This window comes from Rhinichthys klamathensis, unplaced genomic scaffold (genome assembly GCF_029890125.1).
Source record: "Rhinichthys klamathensis goyatoka isolate OS25496 unplaced genomic scaffold, OSU_Roscu_1.1 h1tg000068l_1, whole genome shotgun sequence".
In the NCBI taxonomy this organism is placed as follows: Eukaryota; Metazoa; Chordata; class Actinopteri; order Cypriniformes; family Leuciscidae; genus Rhinichthys; species Rhinichthys klamathensis.
In genome coordinates, this window is record NW_026606611.1 from 1,352,932 (window position 1) to 1,380,899 (window position 27,968).

General features: G+C 39.5%; 1 protein-coding gene and 1 long non-coding RNA gene across 2 annotated transcripts in view; both read right to left on the reverse strand.

Annotated features, from left to right (window-relative positions):
* LOC130084773 (uncharacterized) overlaps positions 1-27,968 on the reverse strand; it is a 143,165-nt gene that overhangs the window by 6,030 nt on the left and 109,167 nt on the right. The gene's annotated exons all lie outside the window — the stretch shown is intronic.
* Positions 302-27,861, reverse strand: gfra3 (GDNF family receptor alpha 3). Its single transcript, XM_056250217.1, has 8 exons — positions 27,348-27,861; positions 16,694-16,978; positions 12,593-12,685; positions 12,026-12,374; positions 9,187-9,296; positions 8,643-8,777; positions 7,627-7,757; positions 302-517 (listed from the first exon to the last, which is right to left on the reverse strand). Exons 1-8 carry the CDS (start codon positions 27,388-27,390, stop codon positions 302-304), a joined length of 1,362 nt encoding a protein of 453 aa, XP_056106192.1. The 5' UTR covers positions 27,391-27,861.

Sequence of the window (27,968 nt, forward strand, 5' to 3'; positions counted from 1 at the left end):
TCTTCTGTGTGATTCAAATGATTCAGGCGGGGAATCCCGTTCAGAAAGCAATTCCCTAATGAACAAGCAGCTATATCTATAGCAGACCCTCTTCCCGAGAAGGAGAAAAAGAATGAATGAAAGAAGGAAAGAGGGGTAGAACAGTTGTCCGCTCGTTTTGCCCTCCGATCTGTCGTTCTTGTCGTCCCTCGTTGATAGGTTGTAGAGTCTGGATGTAAGCGAGTACTTCATGAGGAAGTGTGTTGGCGTGTGTTGTGTAAGAGAGAGTGAGTGTGTGTGTGTGTGTGTGTGAGTGAGGGTTTTACCCCCAGAAAAGGGCAATCAGCAGCTGAACCGTGAGTAGGAAGTGAGGGACGGAGAGGGTGGTGGCCAAGCTGTGGACTCTCCCGGCCTCAGAGCCCAGGTTAGTGACTGTCGCCTTGTCCGAGAACGGAGGGATGACGTTGAACCCTCCTCCGGTTTGGTCTTCTTCCTCTTCCTCCTCCTCCTCATCTTCTTCTTCTTCGCTTTCTACCACCTTTTGGAAACAGAGAGAAATGTCTCTCAAAAACCGTGGATAATTTTTTGGGGTTTTTCCACCTTGTTACATGGGTAGTGTTCCCGGTCAAAAAAAGACCGGCCTACAAAAATGTGCTTATAAATCTCTCATTATGCTATGTTGTTGCCAAATATTGGATTTAATCTTTTTATCAACTTGTTTTCTTTCATTTAGGACAGGTTTTGTATTTCATTTTGGAACTTTTGATCATAGGCCTCATCAAGGCTCCGATATAGCCTACTTCAAGCGGAAACAAAATCGAAAAACGAACTGATGTGACGTCATTTCGAACAAAATCAAACCAAAACGAACTTCGTTTGGAGTTCGTTTTGGGAGTTCGAAACAGCTTGCCACTTTCCGTAAAAGTTCGCTCCGGCTGGTAAACACCTTTGTACTACCATTGGTAAGTGGCGGTTGCGTAACAGGTAGGTGTGTGCGGAGGCTCCGCCTTCTTTCACGTGGAAAATCTTTTCCGATTCATTTCTCCTGTTGAGTCCGTCGAGGTCAGACGTCCGCAAGTGAAAACATTAACACACTGGAGAGCTGCTTTAAAGCAATATATTGTATAAAGTGCTATATGCAGGTGACATAACTTTACTAGAGTACCGAATTGCAGAGCTCATGCAAACATATCCATGTTCCTATGATCGGATGCTTTTCTTAAGCTTTATTTAAAAAATGCATGCTGATTTCCTAATTTTTGTTGCATGTTTATTGTGTTATTGAGGGGAAAGCACACAGCACATATTAACTTATTCATCTAAACGCTGCTCTCTGCAGTGTGGACGTCGTCGGATGTACGCTAACCACGTATTTCAAATTTTATTTCACCCCTAAGCGAAGAACGAAAAAGAACTTCGCCATGAGTATATCAGGGCCGTTAATCTTCACTTATGCACTATTTTTTTGAGGTAAATAAGCACGAGTGAACTTTTTCACTAAAAACACTGAGGTGCATAAGCTCAGATCAATGTGGCCTATGATCAAAAAGAAATACACAGCCTGTGCTAATTGAAAGAAAACAAGTTGACAAAAAGATTGAATTCATTTGGTGATAATATAGCATAATGAAAGATTTACAAGCGATTCAAAAGGCTGGTCATTTTTGACCCGGGAACACCAAATTAGGTAAAAGACCTTCAACACAGCACAAGGGTTGTTGCAACAATTTCAATCAATAGAGTGCAATAGTGCCTTTCCACTTTTTCAGCGGCCTTGGTTCTGGGAGTATTTATCTTTTCCCATAGGGATTTTTTTATAAGCCATTGACCAAATCAATCAGCTTTGAGGTAAATCACAAAATTACAAACTTTGATTTGAAGCAAAAAAGTATTTGAAAATTAAACAAAAAGGCAAAGATACTTAATATATATATATGTTTTAAGTAGTTTGAGAGCATATGGAAACTGACTCCAGGTCAGTCACAGTGCTTCATGGAAGTGGGCGGGTACTAAAGTGTTCTTTTGGAGCAATTTGCTTGTAGCAGTTCTCTGATTGGTGGAGATTTCTCTTCAGAATCATGGGTAATGTCTTTTATATATAATGATGGTCGATATCTTAAACAAAATCATATACCATTGATTAACAACCTCGTAGCTCGTTGCAGGTCTGTCTTTAAAGGCTTAGATTTTATTGTTCAATATCAATTCCCCTATGGAGAAAATGAATGGGATTTTTACTTCCAGAACCCGACTGTTGCAGTGTATGGCATGAGTTTGAAGGAGGGTCTATTTGCTGTCCGACTAATTGCAGTTAGAGTGTTTGGTAAAGTGTTTTTTAATCACTTTTCCTTTAATACAAAGTAAACAACTTGCCAAGTGTTCACTGCAATAACAAAATGGAAAGAATATACATCAAATAAATTCCAGCTCACATGACTATATATATATACACTCACCGGCCACTTTATTAGGTACCCCATGCTAGTAACGGGTTGGACCCCCTTTTGCCTTCAGAACTGCCTCAATTCTTCGTGGCATAGATTCAACAAGGTGCTGGAAGCATTCCTCAGGGAGTTTGGTCCATATTGACATGATGGCATCACACAGTTGCCGCAGATTTGTCGGCTGCACATCCATGATGCGAATCTCCCGTTCCACCACATCCCAAAGATGCTCTATTGGGTTGAGATCTGGTGACTGTGGAGGCCATTTTAGTACAGTGAACTCATTGTCATGTTCAAGAAACCAATTTGAAATGATTAGAGCTTTGTGACATGGTGGAAGTAGCCATCAGAGGATGGGTACATGGTGGCCATAAAGGGATGGACATGGTCAGAAACAATGCTCAGGTAGGCCGTGGCATTTAAACGATGCCCAATTGGCACTAAGGGGCCTAAAGTGTGCCAGGAAAACATCCCCCACACCATTACACCACCACCACCAGCCTGCACAGTGGTAACAAGGCATGATGGTTCCATGTTCTCATTCTGTTTACGCCAAATTCTGACTCTAACATCTGAATGTCTCAACAGAAATCGAGACTCATCAGACCAGGCAACATTTTTCCAGTCTTCAACTGTTCAATTTTGGTGAGCTCTTGCAAATTGTAGCCTCTTTTTCCTATTTGTAGTGGAGATGAGTGGTACCCGGTGGAGTCTTCTGCTGTTGTAGCCCATCCGCCTCAAGGTTGTGCGTGTTGTGGCTTCACAAATGCTTTGCTGCATACCTCGGTTGTAACGAGTGGTTATTTCAGTCACTGTTGCCCTTCTATCAGCTCGAACCAGTCTGGCCATTCTCCTCTGACCTCTGGCATCAACAAGGCATTTCCGCCCACAGAACTGCCGCTCACTGGATTGTTTTTCTTTTTCGGACCATTCTCTGTAAACCCTAGAGATGGTTGTGCGTGAAAATCCCAGTAGATTAGCAGTTTCTGAAATACTCAGACCAGCCCTTCTGGCACCAACAATCATGCCACGTTCAAAGTCACTCAAATCAACTTTCTTCCCCATACTGATGCTCGGTTTGAACTGCAGGAGATTGTCTTGACCATGTCTACATGCCTCAATGCACTGAGTTGCCGCCATGTGATTGGCTGCTTAGAAATTAAGTGTTAACGAGCAGTTGGACAGGTGTACCTAATAAAGTGGCCGGTGAGTGTATATATAAAATATAATATAAAAAAATATAAGTTATAATATTAATAATAATAAAATAAATTCCAGCTCACATGACTATATATATATATATATATATATATATATATATATATATATATGCGTGTGTATATGTGTCTCTGTGTGTGTAATTATAGTTATAGTTTATAATATATAGCTTTATGAGAAATATCTGAGGCAAAGTTATGATGAATCATATAAGAAATAAATTAATCAACTGAGAAATACATTTTTAGAAAAGTAGGAGCAGTACTATGGTGAGTGTTTGTCGGAGAGGGACGGAGAGATCGTGAGGGAGAGGGATTATAGGAACGAACGATAAAAGAAGGAGAAAGAGAAAAAGAGTTAGCGAGAGAGACAGACAGATGGGTACGAATACATTAATATTAATGAAGTTTGACTGATGCACCGTGCTTGCAAACACCTTTAGTTAATCCGTTCAGAGAGAGAGACAGGCCGAGAAAGTGAGAAGCACATCAAGAGAGACAGATCAGGAAAGACGGGAACATTTGGAGAGGAGAGATTTGCTGGAGAACACAAGTGAGAGAGTGAGTCTAGGAAAGAAATAAATGACAGCAGAAACTGAATTGAATCCTTTTTGTCTGTGGGCCCAGATTATCTCTAAGCTGAATGCTGTGGTCTGTGTGTTCTGAGAACAGAGGATGTGAACGCAGTCCAAAGCGAGGACATGGGAACACAAAGACACACAGATCAGAGCAGCATTTCTTGATAAAGTCTGTATGCCTATGGATGCCAAGGGATTATTTCCTTTTCTTCTATGTGGGCAGCGAATGTACAATCCATTTTACAATATATAGTCAAGTAAGTGTTGCTATCACGACTGTGTCATTCCCTGGAGCTCCGCGGCTATCAAGAAATTACTTTTGCTGGATATTATGCTACTGCTAATGCTAATAACACAGCCAGGGGGGGCAGGATTTAGCCGATTCGCTTTAGTACTACACCATTATGCTGTCAAAAAGCAAGCTTCTTTATTGACGACCATTAAAAAGTAGCCAACAAAATGATTTTTGCAAGAAATATTCATTACAAAAAAATCTGTAGTGTACAAGATGATTTATTCGGATGGTGTTACTCCCTGAAGCTCTAGTAGCTTATTTGTCTATCAAGAAATGACTTTGGCACAGATATTATGCAAATTCTAATAGCTTGTCAATGGGGTCACGTTTTGGGTAGTTAGTGTTAACAGTTCGCCTCTCCTGGTAGATGCTTTTTTTTTTTTTTTTTTGAAGTAGCAAACAAAATAACAAAAATATAAAATTATTTTGATTAATTAATTTTGTTATTTTAATTTTTTTAGAAGATTTCACCAGCCACTTTATTTATTTATTTATTCATTTTTATTTAATTGCACTCAAGATTTAATTTATTTATTTACAGGGCCTAAAACTAACTTTTTGCCACAACTGCCAATGGCCGGTGACTTCTAAAATCTACCAGCCATAAATATTTTTTACCAGCATTGAAACAGTGATTAATCATTATTAAAGTTACAAAAGTTATTCAGTCAAGAGCAGTGAGTGATTTTCTTTGTCTTTTGTTTGATTTAAACCGGACTCACACTGTACGATTTTGGCCACAATTTGGCCATCTGAGACACATTTTGCAAATCCTAAAAGATTCCTCTGATCCTAGGCTAAAATCTGAAGTCTTTGATCGTTAGTTTGACATGTTCACCGACAGCTGATAAATAACCGTTGCGATCAAATTTCACCTCAGACGAAATTCTGGCAGTGTCAAAAGATTTGACTCACAGTCCTGCAGTGTGTCAAATTGTCTTTGTTTTCAAAACAAGCTGTGACCAAAATAACCGTTAGAGATTTCTTTTTAGTCACCATTTCAATCCCGCGTGTAATGCAGCTCACCGTCACCGAACGGGTCATTGATTGATGATGTAAAACTCCGGACGAGTTCTTGTGTTTTTAACGCGTCTTGTATGTCGTACAGTCTGTCATTAATGACAGCTGAGATCTTACAGTGTTACATGGATTACTTGGGGATCATATTCGCATTTAAAAACACAAACAGCAGCAGGTTTATTAGGCTGTTGTCACTTTAAGACCTGATGAATGGATCCAATATACTGTTACACATGCATTTTCTTTCTCAACTGTTTACGTTCACTTAAGACATAACTGACTGTGTTTGAGGATACTTGCCAAGACAGACATGTTCAAACAAAATTGTCAAACTGCCCGTTCAAGTGCAAGAAGATGTGAAAGGGATTCTATGCGCAAGTAATTAATTGATTTCCCTTTCGCGTCTTCTTGCGCTTGAATATTTAAATTGGCAAGGCTTAAACTTTCGTGACGATGCAGCACTGGCCTATCTGAGCATTGTTCCCGTTTGTTTACGTTCATGTTCACATAATATTCGCATATCGAGTCCCGCTCGGAGTAGGGTGAGTAGGACCGGAGCGTTGCATTGGTGCCGTGACCCAGATGGGGGAGTGAGGTTTAGGGGGATGAGTGTAACGGAGGCCAGCTAGTGAGAGCTGTGCAGATAAAGCTCACTTCCCTGATCTCAAGAGGCGCACTAGCAACTGACGCTAGAGACTGGGGACTTTAGGGCCGTAGAGGTTACACCAGTGGTTCTCAATGTTCCTGGAGCCCCTCATCACCACACATTTTGCATGTCTCCTTAATCAAACACATCTGATTCAGGTCATCAGCTCATTAGTAGAGTCTCCAAGACCTGAAATGGGTTGTGTCAGACAAAAGAGTGATGCGAAATGTGCATTGTTGGGGAGGGGCTTGGTTGAGAACCATTGAGTTACACTAATGCTAATAACTTTTCACTGCTTACTGATAAATGTTCAGAGAAATTGATGCAAAGTGTATAGTCAGTTTCAGATACAGCATAAAACCAAGGTAACCACAAGACAAATTAAAGATCTGATCCAGTAACGCTGCCTACTAAGTCTCATTGAGTCATTTAAAGTTTGGCGGTTGGCCATAATGAAAGAAAAATAAAGCTGACACCCTCATTCCAAAGCACAATGTAATCTGACTAAAGGGAAGAGCAAATCGATATAGATTTAATTCCTTTCCATGATTGTGTTCTTGAGAGCCTGTGGGTTGTGTGATTATTTCTGATTGAATTGAAGGTGGCAGTTCAGGCAGTTTGATTCGACCCCACAGTGATCTCTTTAGATACATGTGCCATTTGTTTATCATCTTTGTGCATGCCTGAAAACCATGACATCAAGTGAACATATCCGTGAAATGACCATTTTAAAGTATGATAAAGACCAAATAGGACATCTTAACAAGGTCATGTGCGTAGTGGGTTAGAGGTCGGACCTTTAGGTCAAAGCATCGTGACCCTATTGATTTGGTTAAAGAAATAGGTTTCTTTCAAAGGCGCTAAAGAGACAGAACAACAAAAACACGCATTCATTACTCTTGTTCTGAAATATATGCACCACAGTTGAATCAATACAGTAAATTAACAAGGAGCATGTTGGGAGCATCCATTACGCACGTGGGAACTAAGCCACATTAAATGCAGAAGGTGGGAATTCTGAACAAGCCTTTTTGTGCTTACTGTAGCGGCTGCTGGGGCGACGGCGTGTGACCGTGTGTTTTCTGCAGTGACACGATCAGCCGCGTATAAACGTTTACTTCAGTTCTCTGATCCATCAGTATGCTCAAAGCAGCAGGACTGCGGGTTTGTTCGGCTTGTGGAGTAAGTAGTTTTGTAAATCTGATGTATCAAAGGGCCAAAATCAAACACAAGGACAAACTCGTGGGTCATTCGGTTGTTAAATAGAGGCTATGACCACAACCAGAATTAAGAATCAGGTTTATTGTGCTTACAAAGAACTCGTACACATCGGCGGAGCTTTATAAATGGTTCTTCTATATGTAAATTATTTTGAGTTGGCATTGGAGCTGGAGGAGATTGATAGTTTTATGGTGGTTCTGTGTTAGGAAATGTGTTCACTACTCACTGCATTGGGTTCAGGCAGAAGGTTGATGTTCATCTCATCACGCTGGACCTGGGGGGAAGGGCGAGGTGGAGGGAGGGGCGTTCCCTCTACTGGACGAGGGGTGGAGCTTCCCATGTTATCAATGGCATTACCTGTCCGGTAAAGAGATCGGGTGAGTTTAAGACTGTTGTTGTTTTTTTACAGTTTTACATGCTAATTAGAATAATTATAAGTATATGAATACAGATACTGATCTAAAATATAAAAGATTTTAAAACCATTTCAATTTTTGTGACTTTTACTTCATATCTGTTTGAAGATTTCTGTATTCTAGTGTACTACAAAAAGTTGACAGAATATACATTTAGTCCATATCCATGTTCAAAAATTGACCAAAAATAGTAATGATTATCTCTAGGCATATAAAAATTATTGTGGATAGCATAGTTGAGATATTTTGTCTCAGAAGAATTTGATGAGATATGCTTGAGTTCGTATTAAAATCTTGATTGCAGTCTTTTGAGCACAGTTTAAGACATTGTTAAGATCACTTCTGAAACTTTAGAGTAGGCATACACTACCGTTCAAAAGTTTGGTGTCGGTATTTTTTTTTTTTTTTTTTTTATGAAGTCTCTTATGCTCACCAAGTCTGCAATTATTTGAGCTAAAATACAGTAAAAACATCAATACTGTGAATTTACAATTTAATAATTACAATTTAAAATAACAGTTTTTCCATTCCAACAAATTTAATGCATCCTTGCTGAATAAAAGTATTAATTTCTTTAAAAAAAGAAGGAAAAAAAAGATTTATGACATTACTGGGAGTTTTTTTGCAGGAGAAGATGATGGTAGATTTGTGTCAAGCCGTAACTTAAACTAAAGGCAATTGGCTATTTAAAAAAAGAACCCGCACCAACTTCCTGTTTCAATAGGAAATATGTCATCACAGAAAAAAACTGTCAGAGCAGTGCCATATTTACACTCCTTTTCTCTGACATTAGGATGATCTGTTAATGATATTCTGGGATACTCACGCAGGCAGGTGTTGCTGGTGAACATGTGCAGGATACGCAGGCAGTCCTGCCACTGGTTCCCGCTGCCTTCGCAATTACACCACTGCGACACCTCTGTACTGCTGTTACTCACGTAGTTTGGTGTCATTATGGTACCTGTGGAGGGAGGGAGAGAGAAAGAGGGGATGAGAGCCAGCCAGAGGAAAAGATCCCATGCCAATTAGCCCGAAGCCCATCTGGGAAAATCTCCACGAAGTGTAGTCTATCCACCCCCCTCCACTTTAATTATGTTGCTTCAGGTTGTCCTGCTAATTCAACATAAGTGCCACACTGGGCTAAAGTAAACCCACGACATGAAGTTGAACCCAAACTCCACTGACCAATCGTTCCCGTTACCAATTCTTGTTTCGGTGAGTGAACTCACTCCATCAGGACGCAGAAGTGCTCGTCATTAAAAATGTAATATTATTTAAGTACAGACTGCGCAGTGACGTATCGATTTGTGCGTTTTGTACTCCTCATTAAGCGTCCATTTTTTTCAAGGTCGTCCGAGGTGGTTTCTCACCGATGAGCCCAGCGTAGGCCTTGAGGCACACGGCTCCACTTTCCCGGAGACAGCCGGAGGGAGAGACAGAAGACGGCTGACAGTTCTGCTGGAAATCAGCCAGTCTTGACCTGATGGACCAGACAAATTTGAATACAGACTAAAATGTATTTCAAATTCTGACAGAGGAAATATATACACAGAATGCATGATCAGATGCTCAAATCAGATTTTTTTTTTTTATACCATGTGATTTTGTTCTGTGTAGTGTGTTCAGTTTTTGTCAGGAGTGTAGGAATGATTTGAAAAGTGAGGGGGGCACATTATCAGTGTTGTTTGTGAATATTAATTAGGTAATGTAATGTTCACCCTATAGTTGTAACTGGTTTACTGACAAACACGTTATGTGGGTGAGGTATATTAGGTTTATTATTTACCAAATGCACGCTTGGTTTTTTACCTAATGCGACTGGTTCACAGTGGCTTCTGCTCGGTCTTGAGCCATTGTGGATATTTTTACGCTGCCTGCCTCTGAAATGTTGGTGTTACTGTGGAACAGTGTTACTAGAACAGTGTTTGTTTATTGATATTTATATACTATTATAGTATTTATTAATATTTTGAATTAGCTTTAATTTTTATATTGTTATTTTTATACTATTATAGCATTTATTACTATTTTGAAATAATTTAGTTTAGGTTTTAGTCAGTTTTTGTTCATTTGACATTTTTAGTTAATGTTTTTTATTATTTCTATTTAGCTTCATTTTTTTTATTTCAGTTTTAGTCATTTTAGTACTAGAAATTAAACATTTTATTTCAGTTTTTGCCAAAGTATAATTTCTAATTTTTCAGTTACGTTTATTAAGTATACATTTTTCATGTAATATTCATACCTTATTTAATCGATTAATGAAAAAAAAAATTTGAATAGTAGTTTTAGTTAACAATAACAGCACTGCTTTAGAAATAAATTGAGATTCAGTAATTTAATGAGTGATTCGATTTTTTTAGATATCTAATGCTATTTCGTAATATTTTTTAAAGGACTGCCTCCTTTGAGAAAACGACCCACGCTAACTAAAATGTGTCCATGTTGAAGGTTAGTGTCTGCATTTTCCAAACATTTCTCATTTTTATCCTTGTTTAAATGCACAGTAGACGTGTCTAAACGTATAGTATGCGACCTGTTGTCCTTTCTTCCATCCAGCTCAGCATGTTCTGTGCTATTAATGATGCTTAGATAAGCATAACTGCCAGAGACATCTGTTTCTAGAAGAAGATAAAAGGGAGGTCTTGTACTTCAAGAAGAAAGGTGGATATTATCATGCTGTGCTGTTATCAAAGCTGAGGTTTGTCTAGTTTGAATGAGGGTTAGAACATCTGATGACAGTGTGGTATGTCAGAATCGGTTACACAAATTGGTTCTTTCAAATTGTTTTTTTTTTTCAAATAACTGATTCAGCAGATCTTTACATCATCATTTGGTCTCTGACATTCTGTCGTGGCATGTTACATGCTCTAAAACATTCAAAGAAAGCCCTGTGTAGCCGTTTTTAACTTTTTTTAAATAAGGGTGTTTGTTGTTATCTTACGTGTCCCACCACACTTTGTTACAGCCATGACTCTGGGTACATTTACACGACAACGATGTACAAAAAACGGAAAAGGTTTTTCCTTTGCATTTTTCAGGTACAGAAGACAATGTTGTCAAAACGATTCCCGTTCACACGGATTCGCGAAAACTACTAAAAACGCTGTATTCTGCTGCCAGGCCAGTAGTTGGCGATGTAAAGAAACACTACATGCCTATAGACTGAACACGTAATATGGATGCACATGATGTCACCGTTGATGCACAAATTCACGTTTTTGTAGTTTTCAAAAGTTTGCGTTTTCAGGCCCCTAAAACACTGTTGTTGTGTAAATGAACGCCCAAAATGCATAAAAAGTTTCCGTTTTTAGTTAAAAATGAAATAGTTACAGTTATCGTCTCCCAACTACAGAAACGTGAATTTGTGAAAACGGTGACATCATGCCCATGCGTATTACATGTTCAGTCTATAATAGGCATGTAGTGTTTCTTTACAAAGTGACATCGACAACTACTGATCATTTTGACACTGTTGTCGTCTGTATGCGAAAAAATGCAATGTAAAAACTTTTCCATTTTTAGAACATTGATGTCGCGTAAAAGTATCCTTAGAACTTAAATATAATTAGCATTTTCAAATAAATAATAAAAAACACTAAAATTAATGTACATATCTTGGCTGAAAACATTTTTGCATTTTTCAATAAAATGTTGTTTATTAAAATCAACTCTGTGTGTTTGACAATTTAAAATAGCTTTTTTCATATATTTTTAATAGATTTTCTATAATCAATGTTAAAAACATTTGTGCTGCTTAATATTTCGCTGAAAACTGTTATAGGCTACTGTACATTTTCTTTCAGGATTCCTTGATGAATAGAAATTTCAAAAGAACAGCATTTATTTCAACTAGCAATGTTTGTTTTTTAAATGTCGTTACTGTCAATTTAAAGCATCCTTGATAAATAAGAATGAATTTTTTTCGGGAAAAAATCGTACTGACCTTTAAACACTTGAACGGAAGTGTAGGGCATTTTCTCAGAAGAGGCAGTAGACATATTTCAGATATGTTTTATTTGTAACATTTCTGCTATTAAAGATTTCTCACATGTCAGAACAAGATTTGGTTTGGTTCAATGGGTTGTTGACTTGATCTAAATGAGTTCGGTTTGTGAATGAATAATTCGTCCAAATAACCGGATTCATTGAAAAGATCCAAATCTGATATTTGTACCGTGCACGACTGCTAACAGACACGTATCTCACCTGCACAGGTTGTCTTTGAAGCAGTAGCCCTCCAGATTAAGGCAGTTGGGCTGTCCGTCTCGCTCCTCGTAGGAACAGGAGGGCACGATGGTTTTTCTCCTCCTCTCCCCGCATAGAGTATCCGAACAGGGGCAAAATAAGACACCAAAGCTGTACTCCTCTGGAACACGCTCCAGGAACCTCCGCAGGGCCCGGTGGCATTTGTGCCGGTTACAGTGGTTGGTGCCAGGTATGATCTTAGTGCAAGCTAACGCATACTCAGAGCGCAGGGAACCACACTTCTCGTACAACCCACAGTCCTGAGCTGCTTTCAGACACTGGTTCTGATCCGTCAGAGGAAGGGACGACACTAAGAAAGAGGAAAAGAGACTTTCAATGAAGTGTCCAAATACTTTTTGGGGTCTGTATAAAGCCTTTTAAATTGCACACACAAATTCAACAGCAAGACAACTAGGAAAACGCTATTACATGCCAACATACAGCGATACACTCCGTCCATCATCACAGTGCATTCAGCTGTGGAGGAAAACATTGTATTTGGTCGTATCACTGATGTGTCTGCAGTACCTGAAACTATTGAGGCTAGTTTTGATGTTTCAGTATTCCTCACAAGTTCCAGTTCAATGTCTTCATATGGGGACGTCTCAATGTCATCATAACCTGCAATGCATACACACACACAACCAAAAGACATCAGATTGTTTGAGGCTAATTAAGCACGACGCCTTATTACACCTAATTAACTGCACCGCATATAATCAAATTAGAGATTATATAATATTTTCCTTGATTATGATTCACATACTGTAGTTCTAAAGGATTTCAATAAAAGAGGCCAGTGTTTGTGATATATGCATTTGTTGAACTGACAGTGCACAGATTTAGGGGTCTGGATCGAGACACAAGATAAAATAGCGATGAGTCTATTTGTATCACACAACCCTGGGGACGCCGCATGCCAAGATGAGTGAGTATGAAACACACACACACACACACAGGCCTGTACTGTATATTTGATCTTGTGGGGACTTTCTGTTCATATCTAATGTTTATAAAATAATATATAAGGATGAAAAGAATAGAAGTATTAAACTTTGGCATGTTTGGCACCTTGTCCTATTTGTGCTACATTTTTATTTCCTTTTTATATATTTTAATGTATTTCTTTTTTACTATTTTTATTTTAATTTAATTTAAATTTTATTACATTTTTGCTTTTATTTATTTTAATTATATTTTATTATTTACTTTAATTTTAATTTATAGTTTTCTTTTTCATTATTTTTTCTTTCCTTTTTATTTATTTTCATTTTGAATTAAATTTGTATTTATTTATTTATTTTAAATAAATATTTTATTTATTACTTTTAATGTTGTTTATATGTGGAGTTTTTAATATGCTTAAAGTCAAACCATGTGAAAATTCATAAGTCAACGCCGTTGCTGAGTATTTTACCATTGCTGAGACTTTAAATGTATTTATTTTTAAATGGTTTTAAACTTAGTTTTATGTGTCTATGTAAAGCACTTGCATGAATTACCGCTGTGTATGAAATGCACTACAGTATATAAATAAACCTAAAATCTATCAGAGACTTAAGAAAACTGCCTAGCAACACCCTAGTAACCACCCACAACACCTTAGTAACCTCTTGAATGCTAACAACTTAAAATGCCTTAGCAATGAATTAGCAAACACTGGGAAATTTGTCAGCGAGCACCACTAATATTTTCTTCCATAAAGTCTTGTTATAATTACTTAACACTTAGCCTAACCCCCCCAAAAAACACACTTTGACATTTCACAAGCCTTTTATTTTTGTGTTGACATCCCCAGAAGGAGAGTTTTGTCATGTTGTGATATTCTTTTGGGGACATTTTCTGAAATTTTGGTTATCAAAACCTTCCCCCTCACACACATTTAGACTCTTCAAACAAATGCAAACTGGCAGAATCCCTCCTGTCATCTTGTTCGCGCTGACACACACTCCACATTTCAATCTATGGAGGAGCTACATCAAGTGTGCTACATTCACAATTACATGCCTTGCGTATTCTGCCGCAGACGGTTTTCATTTGCAGGAGAACACTTGACATTTCCAGTTGATGTGTTTTAAAAGCACTTATTTCGGAGTCTGCCGATCAGCTCGGGCCCTTCTGGCCCCTACGGCCCCTGCGCTACACTCCGCTGCTGGAGAAGCCTGGGATTAGTCAGCATTTACAACAACTCTTGATGAGTCGCTGTGGGAACCCATCTTCCTGTTTCAGAAGATTTAATATTAATAAGCCATATTGGGTGGGAATATGGACTCGGAATCAATTAATTTTGCAGCCGTGCCTTGACGATCCCCCGGACGTCATTCACCAGCATGCCGTAATCTCTTTTGCTCATGAGCAAACACATGAGACGGAACCAGACACCCTCGACGGAACGAAGCAAATTCCGGTTCCTGCGTATATGCGTCTGTCCCGCCGAGCGTAATGAACAGATGAGGGAACAGCGAAATTAATCACGATACCACTGTCAGTGAGCCAGTCGTTTGTTTAGTGTCTGACTGGGTTTTATGCCTCCTTGCCATTTCATATACATTACTGTGCAGTCATTAAATGCTATTACTGCCTAAATCTAAATCCTCACTCAACACTCTCATTAAAGCATTTTGGCATGTCCTGAAAGAACATAACAAACGGCATTCGGTGAGATCTATGAGTTCACTGTTTATGACCGGCAGAACAAAGGCAGTCATTTTGAAATTGATTAACTAAATTTTGTATGCATGATTTTTTTTCTGGAGCTACCTACTCCCTCTTATACTTTCTTATTCGCTTTCTTTAAACCTGCTCCTTTCATCATGACATTCACTGGTTTGGGAATTGCTGGACATGAGCAGTTCGGTCAGAGAATATTCTTGGAAGTCTTAAAAAAAAAAAAACATGAAACTGCATTAGCAATGCATTTAACTTCATATGAGTGAAATGCAATAATCAGTACATGCTTATATATATTTACACTGCCATTCAAAATTGTGGGGTTTTAAATGTTTTTGACTATATTTTAATATGTAATTTATTCCTGTGATCAAAGCTGAATTTTCAGCATCATTACTTCACTCTTTAATGTCACATGATCCTTCAGAAATCATTCTAATATGCTGGTTGGATGCTCAAGAAACATTTATTATTATTATTATCAGTGTTGGAAACAGTTATGCTGCTTGATATTTTTACTTGACAAAATACTTCTAGAAAATATGAACTCAAAATAATGATTGATTATTCAAATTTGTTTTTATAGCTGTTTTCACAGGAAATATTGGTATAAAACTGTTTGTTTTTCTTTCCACAGACCCCTAGAACCACCTTTGCAGTCCCCTGGGGTCCCTGGAAGAAAATATTTTTTCCAAATTAACCGTATTTTTTAATGAGAAAAAAATAAAGGGAAAATCCAAGTGGTTGACAAGTCAGCAGGGCCGTAGCTAGAGGATTCGGGGCCCCCTGAAAAAATATTAATGTGGGCCCCCACCACTCTCCACCAATATCATATACTGTACAATAGATGAACATGGAGGCCCACATAACAGAAGATGGTGATGTTGTTGTAAAACCTTTATTTTAAAAGTTAAATGTTTATATAAAAATTACAACTAACAAAAAGCAAGAAATTGTTAAATAATAATAAAACCAATAAAAAAAAAAATAAAAAAAATCCCCCATCAGTCTGTTATAATTCATAAATCAAAAAGTAAACATTTAGAAATTGACAAGAATGCAGTCTAATTAAAAAAATAAAACCATTCATTGTCTTATTTTTTAATAAAGATAATATGGAACTGGTAATATTATTAAATAAAGCGAATACATTTATTCATCCAAGTGCAGTGTGTTGTATTCGTGTTTTCTCGATGTTTTAAATATCATCAGCCGGCAGGTCAGATGCATAATGCAATGCGTCGTGACTCGTGTCATTTTTTTTAAACTCTATTTTCAATAGTGTAAAAAGACAGGAATTTAGACCACGTAATCATTAGGTCGATTGTGGATAATAAAAAATGACTGTACACGGCAGACTGTAGATGGAAGTTTTCTAATTCCCAGCGAAATAACAATATATAACCGGTCTTTAAGAACGTCTTGATCGACTGGGATACAACCACTCTCCTTGCCTCCCTCTCCATCTTTTCCTGGCATTTCTGGTTCCCTGATTTATGTTTTCTTTTCCCCGACATTTTTCAGTCAGTCAGTCTCCTGCTCTTCCACCAAGTTCATCGTTAACTTCAGGCTGCCGCCTCAACTCTGATTGGTTCTGTTCACGAGCTGGGGCGGGACTTACAATTTTATTGGGTCCATCTGATGTTTGTCACTGACTCTGACTGAATAATTAATAAATACTTTTGGTCGGACTAAACCATTTTTATGGAGGTAAGAGAAGCAGATATTTGGAAAAATATTTGCCCAAATTGCACATTTTTGCGGTTTTCATTTAAATCTCAGGCATACAACTAATATAAATATTAGAATTATTCATACTACAGGGGCCTAAATAGTATAACTGCTGGATTTTGTGGGGCCCCCTGGGCAGCGGGGGCCCCTATAATTGTCACCACCTTTCACCCCACTAGCGACGGCCCTGCAAGTCACCATACGAAACACTCTCTCTGACACGCTTACCCTGTGGAAAACGGATGGTCCAGTAAACGCTCAGGCACTGTTGTTCCATGCGAGCCCCTCGCTGACACTTGCATTCTTGCAGGGGCTGATAGTTCATGAGGTTGTTCTGGGCATCGACGCAGGCCTGCCGTGCCTCCAGACCCAGGGGAGCCACCGCCTCCTCGTCCACACAGTACTCCAGGTGCCGGAACGGTCGCTTACACTCCGGGTCTAACACACATTCCTGTACAGCCTCGATGCAGTCCGCAGTCCCCGGGAACACCGGCACCACAGAGGGAACAGACCCTGGAGGATAGTGGGTTAAGTCAATTAAGCAAGTATTTATTAACAATATGCTTTACCAATGAGCTAATTGATTTTGCAGACAACAGTTGTGAGCAGGCCCAGATGTAATGCCACATTTTTGTGTTTTCATACAGGCTTTTTCACATTTTGTACATGAAGTTTCAAAAAATGTATTTAAACATCATAAAAAGTCTTACAAACAGCTGAGATGCAACATTCCGAACTGAATAGAGAATCTGTTTCTGAATTTGAATTGAATTTGAGCCAAGAGAATGTGGAATTGCAGTCTGAATTTGAATGTGAGGAAGTAGAAATTCAAAGAGGTTTAACTGTAACTTTTAACTAGAAAAGTAAAGTTTGGCAAGTCGAACTTTGAATGTTGGCTGTTGGCTGATTGAAATGGAACCACTACAGTCCTATTGGTTAATAAAAACAGTCATATTGGCCAAAATATTTAATAAACGAATAGGGGCAGGGAATATGTAGGACTTTGTGAATGAGTGGCGTTCCAATTCTGTGGAATTTTGATTCTGTGTGTGTCTGGAAATGACACATTACAGTTTCTGGATTTTCTCTATAATACATCAGTTTTAATATCTGCATTCTAGACGCACAGAAAACATTCTGACAGTCAGTGACCATGTAAAAATGGAGATCAAAGTCCCTTAACTTGCACCCAAGGGCTGATTTAATAATGTGTCAAATAATTTAAAGGGGACCTATTATGCCCCTTTTCACAAGATGTAAAATAAGTCTCTGATGTCCCCAGAGTGTGTATGTGAAGTTTTAGCTCAAAATAACCCACAGATAATTTTTTTACAGCATGTTTAAATTGTCACTTTTTGGGGCTGAGAAAAACGCACCGTTTTAATGTGTCTCCTTTAAATGCTAATGAGCTGCGGGTTCACAGCACAGGGGGCGGAGCCTAACCAGCTCGCGTTCAGTGGAAAGATGATAATATCAAAACAGAAACTCACAGTAACGTGTTCATTTCGACTCGGACAATAATGCCTACATAGTCAGAGAATATATGCTGTATGGATTTGGAACAGGTATAGTTTAGTTTAATTACGGTTATATAACCTATGTGTCATTGATTGTAGCCACTATTAATACAAGCCTGCTGTAGGACCATGTCTGAATGATGACACAAAATATACTGATGGGTTTAATAAAGTTTATTGTATGTCACACAAAAGATGAAGCGTCAGTTTTACTCCAGAAAATCACTGTAAGAGCTGAGTAAACACAGTATAAGTACAAATTTCGATAGAGTTGAGGGAGCATTTTTCAAAGACAAAATGAACCCACCTCGTCTTCAGCGGGTGGCTCAGATTTCAGGAGTAAATAGAGAGAGCTATGTGAATGAATACATCCAGCCACAACACCTTCAATGCTTGGGAGACATTCTCATTAGTGCAGCAATGGCGGATGTGTACAACTTGCTGTGAACTCGATCAGGGCGGGTCTAATGCTGCGTTCCAGGCAACCTGTAACCCGTGTTTTTCCAACCTTATACCCGTGAAAGTACACTGGAACGGCAGTCAAACCCGTGAACTCGTACTAGATCGATGTACTCCCAGTTACGAGTTCTGACGTCACATAGCCCGCAAAACCATACAAAACAACAATGGTAGCCCCTACGGATGCAGTGTTTCTGCCAAGGGGGTAATCCATCGACCGGAAGTTGAAGCCGGCCGGGTGCCGCCATGTTGTAGCAGAACTTCACTTGCGTTAGCATTTCCATTGACTCCCATTCATTTTTGCGTCACTTTGACAGCGAATAACTTTACATCTGAGGCGTTTAAAGACTCCATTTGTCCATTATTTATTTCTAAAGAAACACGACAATGTATAAAGGGCTCCATTACCTTCTATGTTACACTATGGCCCCGTAGAAACAGATTTAGTAAAAATAGGCTAACGATTGCGTCATAACCACTCGACTCTCTGTCGCGCTGTACAGAAGTTACCGTACAGACAGGAGGAGAAGCTCGCAGGCAATCGGTGGGACGTCCCGTCAAGGGAGAAGCCCATAGATAATGAGTCCATAAAAGCAACGGAATACTTACTCCTGCTCACTCACGATAAAGCACTCTTTGCTCAAGTTCCCCGTCTCTGCAAGATTAACGTTGGCAGTTTTCACGCACAGCTACTAGAAGATTAACGTCTGTCAGACAGGTTGCTCACGTCATCAAGCTTAGTTTGAGTCGGTCTGAGTCTGCGCGTCAGGAACGGAAGTTCTCAAAAATCGCTAAAAGTGGCCTTCAACTGTCTCAACTGAGTTCCAATGAGATCGCTCTGTCCATTTCTTTTACTGTCTATGGTTTCTGCAGGCGGTACACAGTGAGAATACACTTTAGGACAATATAACGTTGCAGTCAAATTAATAATAATATACTAATAATGATATAATACACACAAGATTATGTATTACAATGTTATGTGTCTGAAACAATAAGTACGTATATACACACAGGATTATGTATTACAATGTTATGTGTCTGAAAAAATAAGTATGTATATTGCGCTCAGGTAGTTTGGCATGACTGGCCTGGAATGCTACAAACTCGTGAGTCATGGTTTGAAGTCGTGATTTACGTGCTCAAAAACCTGCCTGGAACGCAGCATAAGTTAAAACGGCAATGTCTGTCAACACTCGTGGGCGGGGCCTGTGGCTTTAGTGACGTCACTAAAGCCGCATTCTGAAAACAGGTCGTTGGGAGACACTGCTTATGATTTATGGGGATTTTTAAAAAAAGGAGTGAGTGGATTTTTATCACTGTAGGGTGGTTGTGTACACACACTGCCAACACACATTTATGTCCAAACACCATACAAAAGTGAATTTCGCATAATAGGTCCCCTTTAAAAGAGACCTCTTCTCTGAAAGGGAATTTGCCGGCTCGCAATTGCAGGAGGACAGATAACTTAAACGAGCAGAAAATCTTCATTCACCAACTCCATACATCAAGAGTTTCAACCGGAGTCCTTGACAACAGACACTTTGTGCTTTGTGTCCGTTCTCAAGCTCGATCCTGACAGACGTCAACTCTAGAGACCCTCGCCATCAGCCGGGGTCTCGGTGTGACCTGAGGGAGAACTGTGACAGGGCTGTGTAATTTCATGGCTTCGTTTGCTGTTTTTCATTAAATAGCAACAGAAAAAGCCTTGCACTCCTGTAGAAGCATGAGACATATGTTTCTTTTCCTTGTATTTCTCCCCCCTGACCCCCATCCCTCTTTGTGTCTGTTTTCCTTCGCAGCGGCAGGGACTGTAATTGCACTAGGCCTCATTTTAAAGCATGTGGTGATTGAGAACCCACGGCTGTGGCCGGCAGACTAAACGTTGGTCATGGTTTAGGACTGCACTACCACAAAATAGCACCTCCTTCCACAGCTCATGGAGCGATGATCCATGCATGAAAGACCATCTACTGCGGCGGCCCAAGTTAAACAGACAAGTAAACACACTTTGATCTTTCACATATATGGTAAACGGTTCAATATTGAGATGTTATATGCAAGTCTGACTGTAAAGACAGGTGCTTGTTCTGCCACTGTTTCTTTTTTTCTTCTTATGGCCGGTACACATTGCACGATTTTGGGCTGTCCCAGACGAAAGAGTACCAATCGTGTCGATTTCTGTGGCCGTGGCTCCTAAACGTTGGTCTACGACGTTGTACAGTGAGAGTTTCAAAGACGGCCATTATCAAGATGAAGTGTGTCATTGCTGCACCTCTAGTGGCACAAAGCAGAAATGTTTTCAAACAGGTTTCCCATCTGCCCTCGGATAGCCACGCCCTAAACTCACACCATTGGTTGAGTCAGTGCTGCTGTGTTGTTACAGTTTTCAGTCAACCACTGAATGTCTTTACACTGCCTATTAAGATTGGATTCGAGAAAGTATTTTAACATCATGAAAATGACAATGTACAAATTCTCAGTGACTAAAAAAAGGCCCACTGAAGTGCCTTGAAACGTAAAGTGTTATTCAATGTGTTGACGCAATCTGAAACAGGAAGACAGGGTGGGACAAATCGACTAGCTCCTCCCCATTTTTTTTAAATAGCCAATAGCGTTTTGTTTATATCACAGCTCTGCCAGAGCTGTTGAGATGGGTAAAGCCGCATTTGACAGCCTAATAGATTCCCCCTTTAGATTTAATATTAAACTGTTACTAAAGCAAAGCAGTGAATGTAATCATGCTTAGGATGTGTTGTTTTAAAATATAACATTCTGTGGAATTCAAATGGGTCCGATACGTTTTATGGTCTGCGCCGACTTGTGCATATGATCCGCTCTGTGCTATCGTGTCTCTGGACCTGATGCTGGGTACACACCAAAAGATTTTTTACATCTTATAAGATTTTCAAAATGTGATAGACCACAAACATGAGGACAAAAAATCCTAGATTTAAGCGTTTTGCTCCTATAGTGTGTGGTGTGCCATGATGTGACAAAGACAGCACACCACACACGAACAGATTTTCAACCAGAGTCTCGACTGTGAACAAAGGAAATCTCACAAAATCTCGCGAGACTTCAGAATAAGCTTGGCGGACGATATGCAGGAAGAAATTGCGATGATGGTGTTTGGAATGATTTTCACAGAAAAACATTCGTGCTGTTGCCACAAATCAACAAGCTGATCCTCCATCTCTGCTGTCCACATCAATTTAACTTTTTGCAACGCCATGACTGCGTTTGTTATGCTTCCGTCTTCCATCATCTCGCTTTCTGATTGGATATTGTTTCGTTTCACGTGATAATCTCCAGAGCGTGCGCACGTTTGTCATCGGGGTTCCCCCCACACATCAGGATTTCTGATCGTAAATATTCAACATGTTGAATATTTACGATTCGCGATCGGGGCGGCTCCGACGTTCTTCCGAGCAGGTTCGGACACTCTTAACACACCTCACACCAAGGGAAAATCTGATAAGATAATCTGTAGAACCATCAAGATAATCAGGACATAGCTAGGATTGTCGGAAGGGGGAAAATCGGCCCAAAATCAGCCCGATTATCTTTTGGTGTGTACCCAGCATTAGCAGACAGTGCGCACTGCGGGCGGCAGTTCGCGTGACGTGAAACCAGACTTCATTCCCCCCAATTGAAGCATAATACACTGTCTGAATCCTTCCATAGTGCAATATGTACCATTCACCATGTAGAAAAGAGTAATTCTGTGAACAAGTGACCGATTTTAGCCGCAGCTTCAGCCCCTATATTATAATGCAGGGGGCGGGACGTAATGTGATGTCATCAAAATCATTGATCCATATTGGTGGAAGAGATTTTTAAAAAGAGAGTTTTAAATACTTATATCTTCTAAATGCAAACTAGCTTATAGATAACCGTAAGGTTTATCCAAAAAAGTTCAAGTTTGATATCATGGGGACTTTATTATTTTTTTGTGGTTAATTTTAGATGTAATAATATTAAATAATTTATCTATGTTTGAATTAATAAATAATACACTATTAATAAATATGTATTTATTTTTGTGATTTAATTATAATAATAAAATGAATCATAATAGAGAATTTCTGTACCATATGGAACTACAAAGGAATAGAATAGAATGCAACGTTTTCAAGACATGCTCATGGCATTAGATGCTGAAAAACAGCGAGACACAATGCAACAGCATATGCAAACAATTAAAAAAAATCTAAAAAGCATCCTTGGTGAAATGCCCCTAAGTCTGCTAAATGTATTGTTGTTGACTGTAGACCAGTGAGAGACATATCATGATCAATGATATGAAAATATAGCAAACAATATATTGACTTTCTGTCTATTCCATTTTTTACTTGTCTTAAGAATTCATTAAATGAATGCAAACAATCGTGTAATTAATTTGATTAAAACTTTTATTGTATAAAATCCAAATTATAGCATAATACATTTTTATTCACTATTATCAAATCAGTACATAAAAATATCTAAAATCACATTTTTGTGTCTTTTCCTTTTTAGAAACAATGAGCGATTCAGAGAACGAAGAGTGCACAGAGTCGTCGAAAAGTGAGTGATGAGCAAGAAAGAAACAGAAAGAAAGAAAGTAAACAGAATGACAGACAGCAGACGCCTCACACAATAGGAAACCGTCTCAGTATGGAGGCTGATGGCAATCAAACACATGCTGGCCGGGTATTACGAGATATCTGTGTGTGTGTGTACGCGCACTAAAATCACATTTAACAAGTGACAGTGACGCACACACACACCTTGAGGCTTTAAGTCTCCTGCACACACTGAGAGGGAACGACAGACGCAGTTTCTGCAGTGAAGCTCAGCTGTACAGGGGAGTGGAAGAAATAAAGAGGTGAGTGAAATAGAGAAAGACAGTCTGAGCTCATACTGTAAATCTATCCTTGTGTGACCGTATTTATGGTCGGCGACAGCAAACCGGCTCCAGCTGTCGATACACGCAAGTCTAACGTGATTAACTAATCAATGCGTACAGTGGTCTGAACCTCTGTGGTAAACCCAGCACCACTATATCAAGATACATATCAAGAAAACGTCTGTTCTGTCAAACCACACAAAACTGACGAATCCATCAGCTAAATTACAGCATGCCACATCTCAGGGCCCAAACCAACAATCTAGACAATTTACTCAACAAAACCATACACAAACAAAACCCTTGAACCCATTTAAAACAGTGAATGAGTGCGTTTCAGCACTCGCATCTCAAGAATGACATGCAAAGGAATAAAAAGAAGCCATTAATGCTATATTTAAGTATTTTTCTGACAGTGAATACGCTGGTATTTGCTATATAGACTCTCAGCACGCTCTGTTATTTGCTGCATTGAGGGTTTTGTCAAATGTGGGTCAGAGCTCCGTATCTATTCACTATTGGTGACACGTCACATCAAAGCATGACGGTGGTATTTAAAGAACCGGGTCGGATGGGCCCGTCTGATTGACACTGAGGAGAAACGGAAGACAATCCGAGAGCCCCGGGAGGAAGGAGTTCACTGCAGGGACGTGATGCTGAGACGGTCCTCGATGCTAAATCACAGCGCTCAGCTCCTTTAATGAAAATTGGCTACAACATCATCATAAAAGCCGTGTGCGAGTGGAGCTCACGCACACACACACACACATACACACGCGCGCTCTCTCTGATTCTGTCGCTTGGCTTGAATCTTACAGTCGAGGCGAGAGAGTCCAACACCATCTGCCGTCACTGTGTTTGCCTTTCCAAATCCTGGTTATCAACAAAACACACACGCGACCCTGAAAAGACCCTAAAAGTCCCCTCATATGTGAAGAAAACATGCCCGTAGGGAAGATTACCTTTTTGTTAACCGGCCCCGTGTGGTTTATTTAACCAGTGTTCTTACGATTCCTCTTTGATTTGCTCAAAATGGCAGTGTAATTAGACTGTCCCTGGGTATGTCCTTGGCTGGGATACATCTGAGTGCATTATGGCATATTTTTCTCCATGCAATTAGTATATGCGCTGACAAAGCCCTGTTCACTTGTGTGTATTAAGCATCCCAAAACATTTCTTAACTTGTGCAGCTTGTGCTTTTCACAACAACAAAAAAAACTAATTTGGGTAAAAGCAAGTATGAGACGAAAGCATTATGCCAGGCATGTTTTTCCCAGACCTGTCAGCAGCTGTCGCTGGCAAATGAGTCGAAGCTGCCAAAGTCCAGAGTTGCGCATGCGTACCTTTTCCCAAACACACCTGGGCACACGGCTGGCACGCACTGGCACATGCGCGTTTCTGCCGAAAGGCCTTCAGTGCACCCTATTCAATGTGGATGACGTGTTTCCGCGGTTATTAACATTGTAAAGCTTTTTATATTTTTATTTTCAAAAAAAGGTACATTTATAAGACTGTTTTATTACCTTGGCATTAAATTCTAATGCAACGGATGAAGGAGTGATATCCAATTTGACATTTTTTCTCAAAAGTTCCAAAAGAGGTGTTTTCACATTGATGCCCTAGAACAGGGGTAGGCAAGTTCGGTCCTAGAGAGCCGCTGTCTTGCAGAATTTAGTTCCAACCTTAATCAAACACACCTGAACAAGCTAATCAATGTCTTCAGGATTACTAAGGCTATAGGCAGGAGAGGTTTTTTTCAGTGTTGGAGCCAAACTCTGCAGGACAGCGGCTCTCTAGGACCGAACTTGCCTACCCCTGCCCTAGAAGAACCATTTCTGGTTCCCCAAAGAACCTTTTACTGAGTGGTTCTTAAAAGAACCATTTAAAAAAATGAAAGAATCTTTTTGCACTTTAAAGAACCTTCTGTGGAATTGAAAGGTTCCATTGATGTCAAAGGTTCTTGATGGAACTTTAGATGCCAATAAAGAGTGTTCTGACCACCATAATCAAGCTCTGGAGATTTTTTTTTGCTATTGGAGCAAAAGAACTCAAAAATGCTGTATTTTCAATTCGCCCGATAATGACGACTTCTGCTTCCGAGAACTACGGGTCCATCTGAGATTTTGTATGTTTGCACACATTTTTCCACCTCAGGTCGCCTCTTAAAAACATATTCAAGCAGCCAAGTCTTTATGCAAATACACTGTGGAAATTAAGTCTTTTTGCCACTTGATCTCCATCAGGGGGTCCCTTTGCATTTGGTGCGGCTGATATACGACCCGACCCCCAGGGATACACACAGCACGAGCGAGCACATCAAATCTGCAATCATTAACACAGCTAATAAATAAACCTGTCGATCAGCGCGCGCATTACAGCGTGTTCTCATGGCACCAGGGTGCGACAAACACCACTCATGATGATGAATGCCACTTGGGCTACAAAGCACTTGCACTAGACAATTGCAATATTGCGCCGTGTCGTCCCAGGTGGGGAAAGAAAGTCAGATCCCTCAAATGTTGGTTGCTGTGCTACGGGAACTCCATGGAGCTGCCCTTTACCAGCCTAATCTGTCTCTGTTTGTAATGTGTGTGTGTGTGTGTGTGTGTGTGTGTGTGTGTGTGTGTGTGTGTGTGTGTTCTTGCCATCACATAATTAGGATAATATTGACTGTGACAGATGTCTCAGATTTATTGACAGAATTCGATTTTTAGTCCTGTTTTGTACAGATTATCGAGCTCCTGAAATGTTTGAGATATTAAAACTATTATGCTGGTGTGATTGAAAGGTGTGAAGAAAATAAACACAAGGCTGCTAAAGTACATCTAATTGACTGAAATAAAAATCTCACTGCTCTGTTTGGCTATTAAACACTCTATTTGTGAATGAAATGATTGTCCAAAACAAAGAAAAAAAAGCATGATATTATATGATAAATTGTTAAATTATTACCGAAGTGCCTATGATACATTATAATAAGAGTGTTTCTTAAACGCCATTTCATATTTGTATACATCTACCAGTAAATGATATTAAAAGTTAAGCTCTTTATGTTGGTTTTACAACATAAAGGGTTCTGCTATTGTTACAAGCCACACATAGAGATATGTTTATATTTGGGATATTCTTAAGAGTGTATGGTGTTTGTTAAACACAATAAGCAGTACACAGATATGTGTAGGGAGTGACAGACACATCTGCTCTGCTCAGCGCACAGCACTCTAGAAAATCAAGCCCTTTCTATTGTTTCAGCACAAGCACATGGCACAGCGGTCACCCTAAAACACACCTGTGCAATAAGTTCCATGCAATTGTAATTGAATCACTGCTGTTCTGGCTTTTACAAATGTTCTTGATGCAAAGCTATGTTGCATGAACAATATAATGCATGCACAATGTGAATCTCTGTCCAATATACATGCAATGATCCACAGCATAGTGTGTCCCACTGGTAGAATTTGTGGTGTAAGACACACTTTTGTCATATCTATAATGCGTATTCTTCTAATGTGGTCTGTTGTTCTGTAATATATGGTGTGCTCTGTAAATCTTTTTTTTATATATATAAGAATTGTAGTATGCTTTGTACAGTCTGTGTCTGGCTGTCAATGATCCTCAATTTCCCCACACGCAGGATCAATAAAGTACACATATCCACCTATCTATCTTTTTTCTTAGTAAATTTACAACACCAAGGTTTTATTATAGTAACAGTCCCATTTAGTCTGCCTTCTTAAAAAAAAGAGACATTCATAAAAAACCTACTCTATCATCTATCTATCTATGTATCTATCACTTTACGTTATATGTAAATATAATTTATCACAGTTATTCTAACAAAGTGTATTTGACGGCCGCTCTACAAAATAATGACATGCACGTTGTTCATTAACTCGGTACTTATGTAAATATGTAATGTAAATACTTTATGTAAATATACTGCATACACGTAGTCATATAAGTGTGACCCTGATGTGTCAAAATAAGTAATGGAGGCTGTTTCTAAGAGTCTTACCCTTAATGACGAACAGATTTAGAAGTATTCCCAGAAGGATCATGTCGCCTGCTGCTGGACGGTGATGCTGCTGGGGAATCTCGGGGAAGCGCGTCTGGAACCCCCGGATCGGTCCGACTCAGTCCGACCCACTACATCCATACAAAAGGACCACCGTCCGACTGATAGAAATCTCCAAAACGACGTGTCCGAAAATCAATTCCAACTACAAACTTGTGCGATATCACAAGCTTTCTAATGCGTAAGAGGTGTCCGAAGAGCAGACCAATGATTTCATACAACAAACGAGGCAAAAATTACAAACTGTCAAATGCACTAGCAGTAGATGTCCGTTATACTCACGATCGGAGTCTTTCTAAAATAATCCTCGTTTTAAGCGAGAACCACCATGATAGACGCGTAACCAAAGGCGCGCGTCAGATGAGCCAGTGTGCGCATTAGTGCGCATCAGTTTATTATATGTGAGCGCGACCCCAGATGCTTGATTCCTGCTGTCCCACAGCACAATGTGCTCAATCCAGTCCTCAAACTCAGCGGCGAATTTTACATGCATCTGCCTCGCAGTGATTGGCTCGGCATTCTCAGGCGCATCCACGCAAAATCCCTGACCAGCCTTCTGGA

Bases quoted from the DNA above. Each gene is read 5' to 3' on its own strand.
- gfra3 (XM_056250217.1), bottom strand. From the start codon at position 27,390: ATGATCCTTCTGGGAATACTTCTAAATCTGTTCGTCATTAAGG. The intron at 12,686-16,693 runs GTAAGCGTGTCA...TATGCATTGCAG, and splicing joins GACCATCCGTTTTCCACAGG to GTTATGATGACATTGAGACG. The intron at 9,297-12,025 runs GTGAGATACGTG...CTGGTCCATCAG, and splicing joins TTCAAAGACAACCTGTGCAG to GTCAAGACTGGCTGATTTCC.